Genomic DNA, 14,597 nt, shown 5'->3' with positions numbered 1-14,597 from the left:
AATCTCGGCTGAAAGTTCAAGACGATGGTTAGAAATTTCTACTAGTTGTTGTTCAAGTACAGCAACGCGTTGAGTTGCTAGTCTACAGTTATTCTTATTGACGAAGATGACTTCGGCCATTGCACGTAATCTTCCTTTCCCTTCGTGATCATTCTTCTTGTCACTCGCATTATTGTTTTCAATCTCAGCTTTCTTGAATTCTTCATAGAGAATGCGTATACGTTGCTCACTCTCTTCTAATGCCCTGTTAAGCTTCTCGTCGCGCTCCATAATAGCCTCGGCGAGTTGCTGCTCGAGTTCACTGATGCGGTTCTTTAATTCCTCGTAGGTAGGTTGATGATCCGCAAAGAGATGTGCAAAGCTTACATCGGTATTATCAGCATTCTGGTTGGATGCCAAACCATGTTCACTTTGAGCAAGTACTTCATTACCGAGAACAGAGTCTGTAAGGTAATTCTTGACGCTCTCATTCGCCATACTAAGGTCTGCATCTTGATTTTCACCCCGAGGAGCTACATCACGGCCGAGGATAGTGTTTGTGGATACATCAGGTGTTTGTTCATCGTCACTACTATCATTAATCTCAACCACTTCGCGTGATTTCTCACCAGATTGATTGAAGAGATTATTGAAAGATACACCACCGACCGATGAATTCATAGTTTGTTCAGCGGTTGGTAATATCTCCGATTGCTCCATATTCTGATCAAAGAAGTTCTTCAAAGTGGAATTACCGACGGTAGTTTCTGCTGCAGAAGTATCATGAGATTGTGAAATATTAGTGTTCTCGAGCTCATGAATTCGGTTGTTGGCTGCGTTTATTTCCTCCACAAGTTTATTTATACGTTGCTCATATTGGATTTCCATTTCATGATATTCTGCCTTATGTTGAGCATCGTCAAGCATCGTCTCGCCAAGGACATCTTCATTGGCGTTCGCTTCAACACTTTTTCTCTCAACTTCAATCAATCTTTCATCAAATCTACGACAAGCGTCATCCAACTCCTCTTGTTTTTCTCTCTTAATGTTGTCAATTTGTGCAACACATTCAGCTCGAATCTCCTCTAAATGTTCATCATGTTGTCTGAGTTGATAGAGGAGATCATCTCTCTCTTTGACGAGATTCTTCAATTCATCCTTTGTATCATTCAATAATCTCTCATAATGGTCTTCATGCAATTGCAAAGCATTTTCAACTTGACGATTACGATCTTCGACACCATTCTCATGTGAATCCCTCATGTTTGAGAGTTCAATAGCATGTTCATCACGAAGTTTTCGTATCTCTTCTGAATGTTTTAGACGTGTGTTGTTGAAATTCTCCCTCAGAGTGTTTGACATCTCAGTTAACTGAGTCAAGCGTGAATCCGTAAAACGAGCTCTCTCATGCTCACTTTCAAGAGCTTGATCGAATTTATGAGAAATTTCATCAATTCTTTGCTCATATTGCAAGCGCTCCTTGTCAGCTTCTTCCAAGAGAGCTTTGTTGCTGTCTTGCAAAACGACATAATTTACTTCGAAAGAGCGAAGTTTGTCTCTGGATTCATCCAGACGTTCCTGGAGCTTTTCAATAGTACCAGCGGCACCTTCTTGTAAAGTTAAACGATGTTCTTGCCAATCTTGGAGGTCTTCTTTAGCTTCCTGAGCTTCTTCTTTCGACGCAATCAGTTCAGTGTCAAGTTCAATGACTCTAGCTTTCGTCTCTGATAGGGTTTTCTGTAGGTCTTGGTATTGTGAAGTTGCAGCATCCAATTTAATGAGAAGAGATGTCTCAACTGATTCTCTGTCCGTCACCTTCACTTTAGATTCTCCCAGAGCTCTCTCGAGACTTTCAACTTTTTCACTTGCTTCATGTTTGAGTTGTTCAATATCAATCTTGAGCTTCTCAATTTGGTGCTCGTGTTCATTTGAAGCAATCCGGGCTACCTTGAGAGCTTCAGTCAATTCATTTTGCGTTTCGACGTGATTTGCGAGATCACTCTCGAATTTTGCAATATCCTTTTGATGAAGTTCCTGTGAGAATTTCAACTCAGTCTCCGAGAAATGAGCTCTACCGAGATTTTCATCCCGGTCGGCTCTCAGACGGTGAATCATAGCCATAAGGCGTGAAACTTCAGCGAGAAGCTTAGAATTTGAAGACATGCTAATAGAACTTTTGCTATTTGGAGTATCGACTTCATTGTCGAGTTCTGATACTGACATCTCTTGATCTTGATTTTGCTTTGTTTTGGATGTAGATTTCGATTGCTCTTCAAACAACTGAAGCTGTATTTGACGAACCTCATTCTGGGCATTCTCAAGGGCAATAGACTTCTTATCGAGTTCTGATTGCAGATTATCTGATTGAGTGATAACAGTCTGGAGATTCTCCTGCGCTTCGAGACCCTCCTGTGCTTGCTCTCTAAGCTGGTCTATTTCACGTTTAGAAGAGCGTGTGAGAGCCATGAGCTGATTTTCAGCCAAATTAAGATCCTGTTGTGATTTTGACAGCTTTTCTTTCAAATTGTCGATCTGTGAATTGAGAAGTTCCTTCAAAGACAACGAATCACGTCTGTTAGTTGAAGCATTGAGAGCTGACGAAGCAGCCATAGTATTATCGTCAATTTCCTCTCTCAATTTCTTATTATGGGATTCTGACGCCATGAGTTGATTCTCAATCTCGATAAGCTTTTCAGAAAGACGCGCCTATGATATGTGAGAGTGGCAATATATCTATAGGCATACCCACCTTCTCCGTGTTAGCATCCTTTAGATTCGTCGTCAAGTCTTCTAAACGTGTTTCGAGTGATTTGATAGCATTCTCGTTCGATTGTGAGCTTGTCAGGCGTTTCTCAAGGCTGCTTTCTGCTGATTCCAAACCGCGTAATCGCGTTTCAGAAGATTCAAGCGTAGTTTCATAGTTCGCCAACTACAAACATCATTAGCTGGAGTATGGCAATAGAAAGTGCGACTAACTTGTAACTTCAGCTTCTTTATCTCGTCAAGGTGTTTGATAGATGCTTTCTCATTCGTCTCAGCGCGTTCAGATTCCCGGGAGGCCTATGGAGTTGTAAGTATGAGATATCAAGAAAAGAGTGAGGAATTACGCGATAGTTGGCTTCTTTGTAGTTCATTTCCAAATCGTGATAGTTGTTGTTAGCCATAAATAGCTGATTCTCCAGGGAGCGTATCTCATCATCTTGTGTACATCAGCAAAGTGTATAGAATGTAGAGAGATACACACCTTTACTCTGTAGCTGCCGCCTGAGCTTTTGTAGCTGTTCGTCATCTGTTGACTGCTCAATTGTCAACATCTCTCGATGTTAATGTTGGTCGTATCAAATGAACGCGTATATCAACCCAAATGGTAGATTTATTGTATAACAATCATCTATCTCTAAATATTCACGTATATAGTCTCTCATCTCTCTATATTCCGTTCGATAATGACGATCATCGTCTCTGTAGCATTATCTTTACTAGCGATATTGAGTGAGTGAATAAACGATAGAAGGAGTGGAAACTAATAAAATAACAGTATCTGTACTCATCTACAGCCGTAGAACTGAGAAACCAAAAGATATTCTCCTCGCGGGACCAAGTGGATCTGGGAAGACAGCTATAACATTCGCTTTATTGAATACCTCAGCAAACAGTCGGGCGTCAACAATCCCAAATGTTATTAATCATGAAGGAACAAGAATAGTTGAGATTCCTGGCCATGAGCGTATCAGCACCGATACACTCAAGACACACCTTCCGGCTAAGCGTGTTCTTTACTGTATGGACTACAAACATCTCAATCAGTCAGTGCAGCACCTTTCTGGATTCCTTCAGGCGGTTGGAAACACTCCAGTTGTTATCGTTCTCACAAAATACGATAAACAATCTCAAGAGAGTCTCATTCAACGTTCAAAAAACACTCTCGAATTCGAACTCAACAAAATCAGAAAGTCGAAGGTCGATAATGATGGCAAGACAATAGCACTCAACTACCCATTCGTTGTTGTCGGTTCTAAGGACATTTCTAATCTATTTGAATATATACACTAAAAAATTGTTCATAATTTTGCATTTTTCAGATTTCCTTATATTCTCTCGTAAACCAAGACATAGGCATTTTGATCGTCGTTTTTGAAACTGTTTGATTCGTTAGAGGAAGTAAAATAGCGAGCTGTAGCTCACCTCTCGTGAAGGAATTGCTCTTCCGTTTTTGGTTTGATCGTCTCGTCACTTGCCCAATACCATTGCAATTGAATTTTTTCATCCTCGACTTGAACTTCACGACTTGTGAAAGCAGTGTAGTGACCACTGATCTGAATCAACGTTAGTATAATTTCAATATATAAAAATCGAATTCACCATCGTCCTTCCACAGTGGTTGACAGTAGATCTTAATCTGTATTTGGTCGACGCGGTGGGGAAGGCCATCTCAGCCAGCCTCTTGTAATCTTCGGTGGTAGTAGGATCTACATCGTCACCACTCAAGTCATCATTCCTTCCTTCCTTTGGCTTCTCAGGAGCGATGTAAGGTCCAATATCTAAATCAAGAGGAAAATTAATGTTGTCGAATATCTTCGACAAAGCGAATCCGCCCACACTTCCAAATCTCTTGAGATGCAATACTAAAATAGGTGGAGCGATAGCTATTAGAGTCCTTCTAAGAGCTTTCGATCCGAGTACTTGTTGTTTTCTAGGTACGTAAGCGACTGTATCCCCGTAGAAGGCATTCCAATCCTTTTCTGTAATGTCGTCGTCGTCTTCCGCGTCGCTGTCTTCGTCAACGTCAGATTCAGCTTGGTAAGTATCGGGCTCTTTAACTTCATCCTTGAGAGGTGTCATACCCGTTACTCCTAGAACAGACTTGTGAGATTCTTTTCTCTTAGAGTCTTTAAAGCGTCTAATCATTTCGACTTGGACTTCATTTTGCTGTTTCCAACATCCGTGACAGTGAAACTCATTCTCATTCTGGAGTGTTTCTATACCAGCGTAGCGTTCAAAAGCATCTTCGATACCTGTTTTAGGGATGTTTGACGAGGGTGTAGCCGACATAGGTGCACTCGAAGGCAAGCTACTATCATTAGACTGAGGAGGCGGTGGCTGTCTGAGTGCTGCCAAAACGCTCGATTGGGAATTTGCGGCTTGTATCGATTGACCGTCTCTGAAAGATGACGGCGTCGACGATGGTGACGTCATAGTCTGCTCATTAGCTAACTCGGTCATGCTTGCGCTATGTGTAGATTGTGGCGTTGATGGTGTCGTAAGATCTCCAAACAACTTCTGTGTATAGACTTTATCCTCTATTGTGCGCTTTGATCTACGGACGCCACTTTCGTCACTGTCTTCAACACTAGTCGCACCGGCTGACGACCTTGAGAAGCGTCTATTCTTTCCCCTCTTACTCAAACGACGGGTGAACATACTACCAGTTGGGGATGGTGCCAATTGTGAGTGCGTCTGGTGAGGGCTTGGCGAGGGTGAATTTGGCAGAGGGCCGAGAACTGATGTTCTTCTTTGGCTGTTACGAGAAGTGCTACCAACAGAGAAGCTATTTCTGAATGAGAAGCGCTTCTTTGGTTCAGCATTTTGTTCCGTACTTTCCTTTTCCTGTGCATCGTCTTCCGTGTCGCTAAGAACGACATCCTCGACCGTAAGCTCCTCGCTTTTGATATCAGGCCTGCCTAGGATGCTCTCCCTGACCGACTGCCTGAATCCCCTGCGTTTTGGATGCTTATTTTCATCCTGTAAAGCGAGAGATATATCCAAGAAAGGCTCATAAACGTGATAGATTTGCTTGCAAGTTGCGCAGATGATAACGTTGACTATCATTCCCTCACATAAAAGATCTACGAAAGTTGTAGGTCCAACAGATTGATAGTGATAAGGACGTAGCTTCTTTATCTTGTTCTTGGCATCTTTATATTCTGGATGTTTTTCATAGATAACATCTAGTTCTTCCATACGCATAGCATCAAAGAGCTGACGAAGGAACTCATGACTATCCTGCTGTCCAAAATCGTTATACAAGTCGAACTTGCTAGCCATTGCCTTGAGGATGTCCACTGGGACGAGAGGAGATTTCTTAGATTCCCAGAAGTCTCTTAAAGTATTAAAGAAGTGGCAAGTAAGCCTCAATTTATCATTATATCCCTCCTCTCTCCAAATTCTAATCGCTGGTGTGTCTAAAACTCCACTAAAGGTCGGAGGAGAGCCGGATGAAGATTGAGAGGGTGATTTTGAGTTATTTGAATTGCTGCCTAGGTCAGAATCCTGTTCTGCACTGCTATTTGGGTCCCGGAGGACGACATCCCGAAGTAAATTGAGCGTGTAAATTGATTGTAAGAGTGAATTCATGAAGCATCTGTAGGTAGTTAGATGTCTAGATTAATAGTATGATATGTATACTAACGTGTTTGTACTATATTGAGTTTAGATTTCATCAAAACAGAAAGACGGGGCCACACTCACAGATTACGCATGCCGACCGGTCTGTCATTCGCAGATTTAAGATTATTGTTGATGTCATTCTTGTTATTCTCTAGTGTCATAGAAATAATTTTATCACTAGATCGTCGTCGTTCCACAAGTTGTGTGTAGATTTGATCCACCCAACAATCATCATCTCGTTCCTAGATCACTCAGCTATGAGGATATTTTTAATTTGTATTATGGCAATTATTGCCACTATTAAAGCTATAGACGGTGATAATGATTGGAGTTGTACTGTCCGAGACTCGTGAGTTTATTAGAAACGAATTGGGTTATTTTAAGTAGAACAGTTGTCGTCCGTGTCCTGAAGACAATATAAACGATCCAGTTTGTCAACCATTTGGTAATAGACAGCTTCTACTTTGCTATGACACTAGGACGTCGTCCAAGATAGACAGTATTCCTGCATGGCACTCCTGCGGTAGATTACCAACTCAGGAAAGAAATACATTCCTGAAATTCGTCGTATGTCACTCCTTGATCTTCTTATCAGCTAGTTAATTTCCCACACAACAGTCACTAAACTTCGCATTAACCGTTACAGCCACAATGATTGTTCTCATACGCAACAGACAGTGAGTGAATAAACAGATAGAAGAAACCGGCTTAACATCATCATAGAATCGCAAATGCGCAATACGACAAGCTAGCGAAAACAATAGGTCTGCCTGACGCAAAGAGTCCCGATGGACCATTAGCAGCAGCAGGGAGACTGTTGAAATTCCTTAGAACTTAACTTTATTTAACTTTATTATACCTATACCAGTGCACGCGTTTTATATTTTCACTATGCAATATATTGTTATAAAAGTACAAATAAACTTGAAATCGATATCCTTAAGGACTAATATGATCATCCAAGTCTAAACCATCACAGAGTGGGTGATTGTTATCTAAACACCAAGCTTCAAAGTGATGATTAAGGTTAGGCATCTCATGAACACCATAAACTGATCCGCATCCACCCGAGCTCGACGACTTCTTGAGGAAGTAAATATCACGAACTCTTGAATGAACTAGAGCCATTGCGCACATCATACAAGGCTCATGCGTACTAAACAATGTGAGACTAGTACAAAGGTATTCAGCGCCGTTTTGACAAGCATTTAAACCGCTCGAAATTGATAATGTCCGTTTGTTTGATGTTGTCTCAGCATCGGCTCTATAACGCAATTCGCCAACTTGTCTGACGCAATTAAAAATGGCGTGATTGAGTGGATTTCCTGTCGTCGAACGCGTATCATAACCTAATGCTTTCATATTTGGCGTAGGTGGTGGGTATCCCGGTGGGACAGGAATTTCTTCAGGTGGGGAAGAGACGTGAGCTGCTATAGGTAATTCACCACGGGATTGAGCTTCTAAAGCGAGGTATTTGGCTTTTTCAAGACCCTCCATAACCCATTCAAGTTTGCGAGTATGCCAATAGTCGTAAGTGAAGCCATTCACGAATTGAGCCTTAGGTGTGAATGAGACAGGCCAATATTTTTGACAGGCTGTGTACTCCTCAGCTGTTGTTGCCCTTCTAGCGGGTACTTTCAAGATATATGGATCCAAATCCTTAACTTGATCACTAGTTTTTGATAAGAGCTGCTTTATTTTATCCTTTGTGAGTTCAGGAGTAGCTTCTGCTAGGAATACACTAATACAAAAGTCTATAGCCTTCTAATTAGCTGTTTTCAGAAAAGAGAAGACAACAAACCTGAGTCAGGGAGGGTGGAGTTTGTGGCATCAGGACCACAATCTAAACCCTGATGAGAGTAAGCCTTGCGAATTCTTCTCAGGTGTTTTGTTCTCTCGCATTTTCTGTCTTCTATTCTATGATGTATGGCGAATCTAAAGTGTGTTGGAAGGAGTAAGAAAGTAAAATAAAGGTAACGAACCTGATTAGTTCTCTAGTTTGAATTGGGTTTGTTAAGTTAACAATCCATGCGTCGACTGTAACTATTGTGAGATGTGTGGATCTATAAAAGAGCATACCACGCACATAAATAAGGATCACCATTCTCATCCAAACAAGTTGGTTCTAAGATGTCATTTATCCTATCAAACGGCAGATCCTCTACAGGTATCAGCGAAGTCGACGGGCTATCAGACATCCTGGTAGACGACACTCAAGGGACAGAAAATAAAATTTTATTCATGACAATCAATACAAATTTGTTGATTATCACTATTGATATATTAGAATATGACTATAATAAAGCTCAATACTTACTCCTCTATTGTACAGAATACACAAATGATACGTCTACAACCAGTTCTAAGTTGATCTTGCTCAGACTCTGGTAATCTTTTCCTAGAAATCTGTTCTCCTTGTTCTTCTTTTACTTCTTCTTTGTTTATCAAGCCGTAACACCTCCTAGTGCAGATATTACATGATAACGATTTACATCTAAGAAATTAGCAAAGTTGTAGTGTAAAGAGCTACTCACATATTACAAATACTACCATTAGACATCGTGAACTTAAAATTACGCCTGCAATTAACGCATTTCTCAATTGTTTGCTGCTGCTGTTGCTGCTTAATCAGTGCTTGCAATTTAGATAAACGAAGTTGCTGTTCTATATAGTTGTTAGACTGTGTTAGAGACGCCCTTCAACTCCCACCTGTTACATTATTTACTCTTCTCCTTTTACTATAATTCATCTACTTGATCGTTGAAATCAACAACCAAGATGGCTTCAACATCAGATAAACAGCAAATACAATTAAAAAAACAAAAAAATACTAAATTCCCTGTGGCTAGAATTAAGAAAATTATGCAGATGGATGATGAGGTTGGTAAGGTAGCACAAGCCACTCCAGTCTTGATTTGTGAGTAGACTATCTAGGCTCTATATGAACCCACTAACAAGAAATAAGCCAAGGCCTTGGAGCTATTCATGCAAGCTCTCGTCGACGAGACACTCAAAGTTACACAAGACAAAGGCGCTAAGAAAATGACTGCCCAGCATCTCAAACAATCGATTGAGAAGACAGAACAATTCGATTTCCTTAGCGAAATCGCTGAGAAGATTCCTGCACCATCAGCAGACGATAACCAGCCAAAGAAGCGCAAACCAAGGAAGAAGTCCGTTAAACAAGAAGATCAACAAGAAGATCTAAAACAAGAAGCCCAAGAAGAAGAATAATTTATTCATTTTATTGTAATTATACGTATTTACTTGTTATTGTGTCTATTTTGTCTATTTGCCTATTTACCAGCGATTTGTTTACCAAATTGGTCGAATTTGCGAACAACCGCTTCACATTTCGTACGTTTGCACAAATCGTTAGCTGATTTCTTGACTGCATCATTAAAGAGTGTAACACCGGCTGCTCTCTCTACGACGTCAGTAGATTGCAAGAAATGCGTCAGCGGTACTCTCTCATCAATAGCTTGATTTGGTAAAACAAATGAAGCCATTGATAAATCCCGATGACTGTCATCTTTACTAGTCATTATAACTTTTGCAAAGTGTGTAGGCACACTTATAGTTGGTGCACCATTCGTTGGATCACCGAGAACTGGATAGCTGACTCTCCATTTGCCTTCTAAATCGCGTGCTGGGAGATACAAGGGGAGCGTGAAGATATATACGTGGCCAAACTCTCTGGTGAGGTTTCTACAGAATGTCTCAACGTATGCCCAATCTGAATATTTTAGTGATGTTCAAACGGAACAATAATACCCACATTCACGATTAAACCCTGGCCCAACTTGTGGTGCTATATTTGTCAAATAGAATGTCTCATCCATTGCATTCTTGTTTGTTTATTAGATGAGACATAGTCATACAATTCACTCACCTGTGATGATTTCGCATCTGCAGCAGGAACTAAATGTCCTCTATCGTATCCACTACGGAAATAAGTTGAGAGACGTGCTCTGAAAGTATCAGGAATGTTATTGTCCTCCTTAAATTGACTATTCTTCCTATCAGAGTTTGGTGCTTTTGGATCACGAGCGAGACTTGCAGGAGTTAAATGTTGGGCAGTCTATAAGACAATCAGTGAATTCCTTATAATAGTTCATACCCACCCAAGCTGGATGTCTCTTCGACCTATCATAAGCAGTGAAATAAGCTTCACGACGAACGAGGTCTGCTATAGGACCTTAATTGTTGTTAAATGAATGAGCATATAACGACAACTGATTCCCACCTGGAAAACCAAATTTGATAACATCCTGTGGTGTGTGTATCGACGTCGATTTCGTTGGTATAGTTGGTGTAGACGCAGGCTGTGGTAGAGCAACAGCTAGATTATCCTTCTTGTTTGTTTGTGACGCATAAAATGCTGCACTTCCCGCCCCAATGGCTGCACCAGACGCAAAGACAGCCAGATGTAAAGGTGATAGCATATTGCAAAGAGAAGAAAAAGATGAATAAAAGGTCTAAATACAAAAAATATTCCAAAAAGTGACAAATTTCAGAGTCCATATGGCGGACGCACTAATTTCATGCCAAATTCACCCACACAGGGGAAGAAAGTGGCTCATGGCTTGACTCTAATTATGCTTGTTTATTTCGTCATTATTTGTTTTAATGGAATATCTGGAGATATCTGATAGCTTTATAGGAAATCTATCAGTTAACTCCTCGTCGTTAAGAGAGAAGGCAGTTTCAGGAGAATTAGGATAATTTATAGTTTGAAAATTACAAATTTTACATATCTTCTTCATCAATTTCAATCTCATCTTGATTGTTGGTTGCTTCTTCAGCATTCTCATGCTCATTGCCGTCGTCTGCCCCAACCTTGGCTTGTGTCTGTCCCTTGACGAACCCAGGGATCGCCCTCTCGACATTGGCCATAGGGTCCGCGTTGGCTGCCTCTTCGTCTTCGCCTTCCTTATCCTTGTTAGTGTGTAGCGATTGGGCTGCGAGATAATGCGCTTCGGTGTTGAATGATGCCTGGACTGATCGACGAATACGAAGGAATTCTCTGAATGTGTCTTCGCTGCCGTGGTCAATCTCAAATTGGTTCCATTCTTCCCAGAAGTCTTTGTGAATTCTTGGATCACAGTATTGTGATGTGTGAGCGTAGATTGATCTCGCACGGTCAACTTCTCCAAGCTTCCTCTCAAGGTTTGCGAAACGCAAGCCCATGACGATAGCAGCCTTGTCTGGCAGCTCCTCCAAACTCTTTTCATACACTGGTCTCGTAGCTGCCATACCAAAGTTCATGGCTACCTTCGCGATTAGTATCTTGTACATCTGAATCATGTTAGATTTTAGTGACTTTTGCTTATTTAACATACCTCGAACTTGTCCTTGTCGGATACCGCTTGAGTTGCTCGTTCGTAGACTCTTATTGCCCTCTTTGCCAGACCATACTCCTCTTCCAACTTTCCATACATCAGGTATATAGGTTTGGCAAACTTGCTAGGCATTCCTTCGATAGCCTGTTCGAAGAGATCACGAGCTAGTTCTATCTTAGATCCACCCTGGGTTCTCTCATTAGCAAAATCAACCATAATGAAACTACCCACATAGCGTTTCAAGAATTTCGACAAGTAGACATTCCACAATTCGAATGCAACTGGATAAGTGAACGCGTCAACACCCCTCTCGTAAACTTTGAAACTATCGTCGAAATAGTCATTCTCTTCAAGGAATAAGGCATAGTTTATGATAACTTGAGCATTAGCTATCTTCAAATCCATTATCTTATCGTATACCTTTTTCGTTGACTCTGTAGTACCTATACTTTCCTCGATATCGACGTAGAATGACCATAACTTCAATGACTTGAAGAGCCTCCTCTGAGGTGCTATACTCTCATCATAGTAATCCACCTTCGTATTCTTAGGAATGACTGTTGCCCTTTGCATTACACTTATTGCTTCTTCAAAGTTATCATGTCGCAACTCCATTTCAGACCATTGTATCCAAATTTCAGCCAATTCGTCAATTCTTCTATAATGAACGGCTGAAGCTTTCTCAAATATTTGACGAGAGCTATCTAAATCACCCTTTGATTCGTAGTATTTTGCGAAATTAGCATATAAATCACCGAATCCAACAGCTTGCTTCGGCTTGATAGTTGATATAGCTTGAGTGTATGTTTCTACGATCTTTTCATCGTTGTTGTCAAACAATGCGACACGTTTTTGCCATTCGTTAACATCGTTAGGATTACGACGGAGCATAACGTCGTTAACCAAGAATGGTCTTCTATCCATTAACCCTTCGAACGATTGCATATTATCATCAAGCTCCTTCTCCAAGTCATCCTTCTCCTCATCTTCTATATCTGCTAAAGCATCCATAAGGGATGTAACCAGTTGTTCATTGAATTCTGCATAAGCATCGAACACTTGAGTGAAATCTCTAACTGTGACGACGGAATCGATTGCAGTTTCAAATACTTCACGACCTTTATCGAATTCTCCCCTACGTATCCAATATGTCGCAAGACCAGTCCATAATCTTCCGGCTTGGTCCTTGTAAATAGACAAACCATCTTGACGAACGAGGGAGTCAACATCCAATTTTTGAGAACTTGAAGGATCAATGTCTGCATCAGCGCTTGAATCGATAGTTGATTTAACTAGTTGATCGGAGGATGTACCTTCTGTTCTATCCATTTCATTCTGCTTTCCACCAACTTGAAGTGGTTTAAGGGCGGTTGCTTGATCGACATCTACACCAATTACATCGGCATATTCTGAACATACTTCCAACCAATCATTCAACAACATGTACGGGCTCTTGCCTTGTGGTGAAACGTAATGATTTTCTCTAGACAATCTTGACAACTTGAGTAGTAATTTGCAAGCTTCAAGAGCTCTACTAGATGCTTGTTCACCATTTAACAGAAGTTGGATGTAAGTCTCAATTGGATATGGATCTACGGCCAAATAACGTCTCCAAACGATCGTGAGGCAATTACCACCAATTGACTTCGCCCAGTTGAGGTATGATGGCCATATACGAACATGTAATGATGGTGGGAGAGTACGTAATGCTCTATCGAAAGTTCTTCTCGCGTGTGTGTGAGCCAAACGTGAAGGACATGCGGGATTACTCAATAAGGACAAGTATAATATCCACAAACGGGGCATCTAGAGTATGTTAATAAACCATGAATAATAATTTCGACACTCACTGATGGCATCCAGGATAAACATCTTTCAAATACGGCTGCAGTGGCTTTCCATTCAGATTCACCGACGATTCCATCGAGATAATTACTTTCTGATACTTCCTTCCACGGTATTCTCTCATCACCTTTCTCTAAATCAACGATTGGCTGACCCTTCACTAAACGTCTTCGCGTGTTCTTCAACTGACTAATGTCAGCAGCGGTGATATTGCCAGTCAAGAAGGACAAGCGCATGAGGAGATAATTAAACCAAAGGCGGTAATTCAATGGAAACATAGCCAATGCTCTCTCATAGATACTGGTGAGTGTTTGATAGATAGAACGTCTATCTTCTGTCGCTAAGGGACCTAGTATCTCCTTTAGAACTATATCAAGATTATCATCGTCATCTATTGGTGTTAAAATATCCAACTTTGATTGTATAACGTCAATATAACTGAACCAAGTTCTCAAGTTGGTAGGATTCCTCGATAATTCCTCTTCAAACTGTAAATCGATGACTTTAGCAATTGACTTATTATTTGAAGGCGTCGGTAAAGGTTTTGTAAGTGGGAAAATATCCTTTAATTCATCAATCGTCATTCTTTCCCGTATACGATGATGGTCGTTCTATTATGAGAAGTGCGATAGCTTTTAGAGACAAATAAGATACTACAGATATATATATTTATATGTATTCATAACAAAAGCGTTCTACCTCCAGCATTCAACTCTCATACGAAGCAGACGCTGAGCTTTGAGCTGATCAACTGTAAATTCACGCTCGTTGAAATCACCCATACATCCCACCAAGGAGAGATCACTCAGTTGCGTTTGGCGACACCATTTTTTATAAGGTTCTGAGTCATCCTCCCAAGCGAACTGCATTGCTTTCGATAGTGTCCTATCCTTAAAGACATCCTCTGTAGCTTTTGTAGGCAAGCTAAGCAAGATGAGTTGATCTATTACTGGCATGAATGCTTTGAAAGTGACTTCTGCGTGATACGTATTCAGTTGGGTGAATTTCAAAACATCATTAAGGAGTTGCTGGCTAGATGACTGA

The 14,597-nt window shown here is 40.8% G+C and overlaps 7 protein-coding genes across 7 annotated transcripts; 3 read left to right on the top strand and 4 right to left on the bottom strand.

The window, feature by feature from the left end:
• Positions 1 to 3,425: 3,425 nt before the first annotated feature.
• Positions 3,426 to 4,032, top strand: WALSEDRAFT_67802 (hypothetical protein; the record flags this gene model as incomplete). Its single annotated transcript, XM_006956899.1, has 2 exons — positions 3,426 to 3,471; positions 3,518 to 4,032. 2 exons carry the CDS (start codon positions 3,426 to 3,428, stop codon positions 4,030 to 4,032), a joined length of 561 nt encoding a protein of 186 aa, XP_006956961.1.
• Positions 3,999 to 6,554, bottom strand: WALSEDRAFT_67801 (cysteine proteinase). The gene is made up of 5 exons (XM_006956898.1): positions 6,448 to 6,554; positions 6,389 to 6,397; positions 4,342 to 6,340; positions 4,165 to 4,295; positions 3,999 to 4,119 (listed from the first exon to the last, which is right to left on the bottom strand). Exons 1-5 carry the CDS (start codon positions 6,525 to 6,527, stop codon positions 4,068 to 4,070), a joined length of 2,271 nt encoding a protein of 756 aa, XP_006956960.1. The 5' UTR covers positions 6,528 to 6,554; the 3' UTR covers positions 3,999 to 4,067.
• Positions 6,555 to 6,639: 85 nt separating this feature from the next.
• WALSEDRAFT_56590 (cytidine deaminase-like protein) lies at positions 6,640 to 8,950 on the bottom strand. The gene is made up of 9 exons (XM_006956896.1): positions 8,901 to 8,950; positions 8,684 to 8,860; positions 8,453 to 8,565; positions 8,349 to 8,403; positions 8,168 to 8,301; positions 7,090 to 8,120; positions 6,985 to 7,043; positions 6,759 to 6,933; positions 6,640 to 6,715 (listed from the first exon to the last, which is right to left on the bottom strand). Exons 1-6 carry the CDS (start codon positions 8,924 to 8,926, stop codon positions 7,306 to 7,308), a joined length of 1,320 nt encoding a protein of 439 aa, XP_006956958.1. The 5' UTR covers positions 8,927 to 8,950; the 3' UTR covers positions 6,640 to 6,715; positions 6,759 to 6,933; positions 6,985 to 7,043; positions 7,090 to 7,305.
• On the top strand, positions 6,648 to 7,204 carry WALSEDRAFT_62931 (hypothetical protein; the record flags this gene model as incomplete). Its single annotated transcript, XM_006956897.1, has 4 exons — positions 6,648 to 6,715; positions 6,759 to 6,933; positions 6,985 to 7,043; positions 7,090 to 7,204. The coding sequence occupies 4 exons, from the start codon at positions 6,648 to 6,650 to the stop codon at positions 7,202 to 7,204; spliced, it is 417 nt and encodes a 138-aa protein (XP_006956959.1).
• A 194-nt stretch (positions 8,951 to 9,144) lies between the features above and the next one.
• WALSEDRAFT_36163 (histone-fold-containing protein) lies at positions 9,145 to 10,102 on the top strand (the record flags this gene model as incomplete). Its single annotated transcript, XM_006956895.1, has 2 exons — positions 9,145 to 9,283; positions 9,332 to 10,102. 2 exons carry the CDS (start codon positions 9,145 to 9,147, stop codon positions 9,598 to 9,600), a joined length of 408 nt encoding a protein of 135 aa, XP_006956957.1. The 3' UTR covers positions 9,601 to 10,102.
• WALSEDRAFT_56588 (putative mitochondrial nuclease) lies at positions 9,343 to 10,811 on the bottom strand (the record flags this gene model as incomplete). The annotated part of the gene is made up of 5 exons (XM_006956894.1): positions 9,343 to 10,102; positions 10,145 to 10,214; positions 10,259 to 10,447; positions 10,491 to 10,564; positions 10,613 to 10,811. 5 exons carry the CDS (start codon positions 10,809 to 10,811, stop codon positions 9,663 to 9,665), a joined length of 972 nt encoding a protein of 323 aa, XP_006956956.1. The 3' UTR covers positions 9,343 to 9,662.
• Positions 10,812 to 10,970: 159 nt separating this feature from the next.
• Positions 10,971 to 14,145, bottom strand: WALSEDRAFT_36157 (TPR-like protein). Its single transcript, XM_006956893.1, has 4 exons — positions 13,559 to 14,145; positions 11,940 to 13,514; positions 11,709 to 11,894; positions 10,971 to 11,664 (listed from the first exon to the last, which is right to left on the bottom strand). The coding sequence occupies exons 1-4, from the start codon at positions 14,135 to 14,137 to the stop codon at positions 11,116 to 11,118; spliced, it is 2,889 nt and encodes a 962-aa protein (XP_006956955.1). The 5' UTR covers positions 14,138 to 14,145; the 3' UTR covers positions 10,971 to 11,115.
• Positions 14,146 to 14,597: the final 452 nt, after the last annotated feature.

This window comes from Wallemia mellicola (genome assembly GCF_000263375.1).
Source record: "Wallemia mellicola CBS 633.66 unplaced genomic scaffold WALSEscaffold_4, whole genome shotgun sequence".
Taxonomy (NCBI): domain Eukaryota; kingdom Fungi; phylum Basidiomycota; class Wallemiomycetes; order Wallemiales; family Wallemiaceae; genus Wallemia; species Wallemia mellicola.
Note: the sequence above shows the minus strand (reverse complement) of the source record. Positions and strands in the feature narration are given on the sequence as shown.

Coding starts and splice junctions, on each gene's coding strand:
- WALSEDRAFT_67801 (XM_006956898.1), bottom strand. CDS start 6,527: ATGACACTAGAGAATAACAAGAATGACATCAACAATAATCTTAAATCT. Junction 4,296..4,341: donor ACCACTGTGGAAGGACGATG/GTGAATTCGATT, acceptor ACGTTGATTCAG/ATCAGTGGTCACTACACTGC. Junction 4,120..4,164: donor GAGCAATTCCTTCACGAGAG/GTGAGCTACAGC, acceptor CGAATCAAACAG/TTTCAAAAACGACGATCAAA.
- WALSEDRAFT_56590 (XM_006956896.1), bottom strand. CDS start 8,926: ATGTCTAATGGTAGTATTTGTAATAT. Junction 8,566..8,683: donor GTATTCTGTACAATAGAGGA/GTAAGTATTGAG, acceptor GTCGTCTACCAG/GATGTCTGATAGCCCGTCGA. Junction 8,404..8,452: donor GAATGGTGATCCTTATTTAT/GTGCGTGGTATG, acceptor CAATAGTTACAG/TCGACGCATGGATTGTTAAC.
- WALSEDRAFT_36157 (XM_006956893.1), bottom strand. CDS start 14,137: ATGACGATTGATGAATTAAAGGATATTTTCCCACTTACAAAACCTTTA. Junction 13,515..13,558: donor GTTTATCCTGGATGCCATCA/GTGAGTGTCGAA, acceptor AACATACTCTAG/ATGCCCCGTTTGTGGATATT. Junction 11,665..11,708: donor CCGACAAGGACAAGTTCGAG/GTATGTTAAATA, acceptor AACATGATTCAG/ATGTACAAGATACTAATCGC.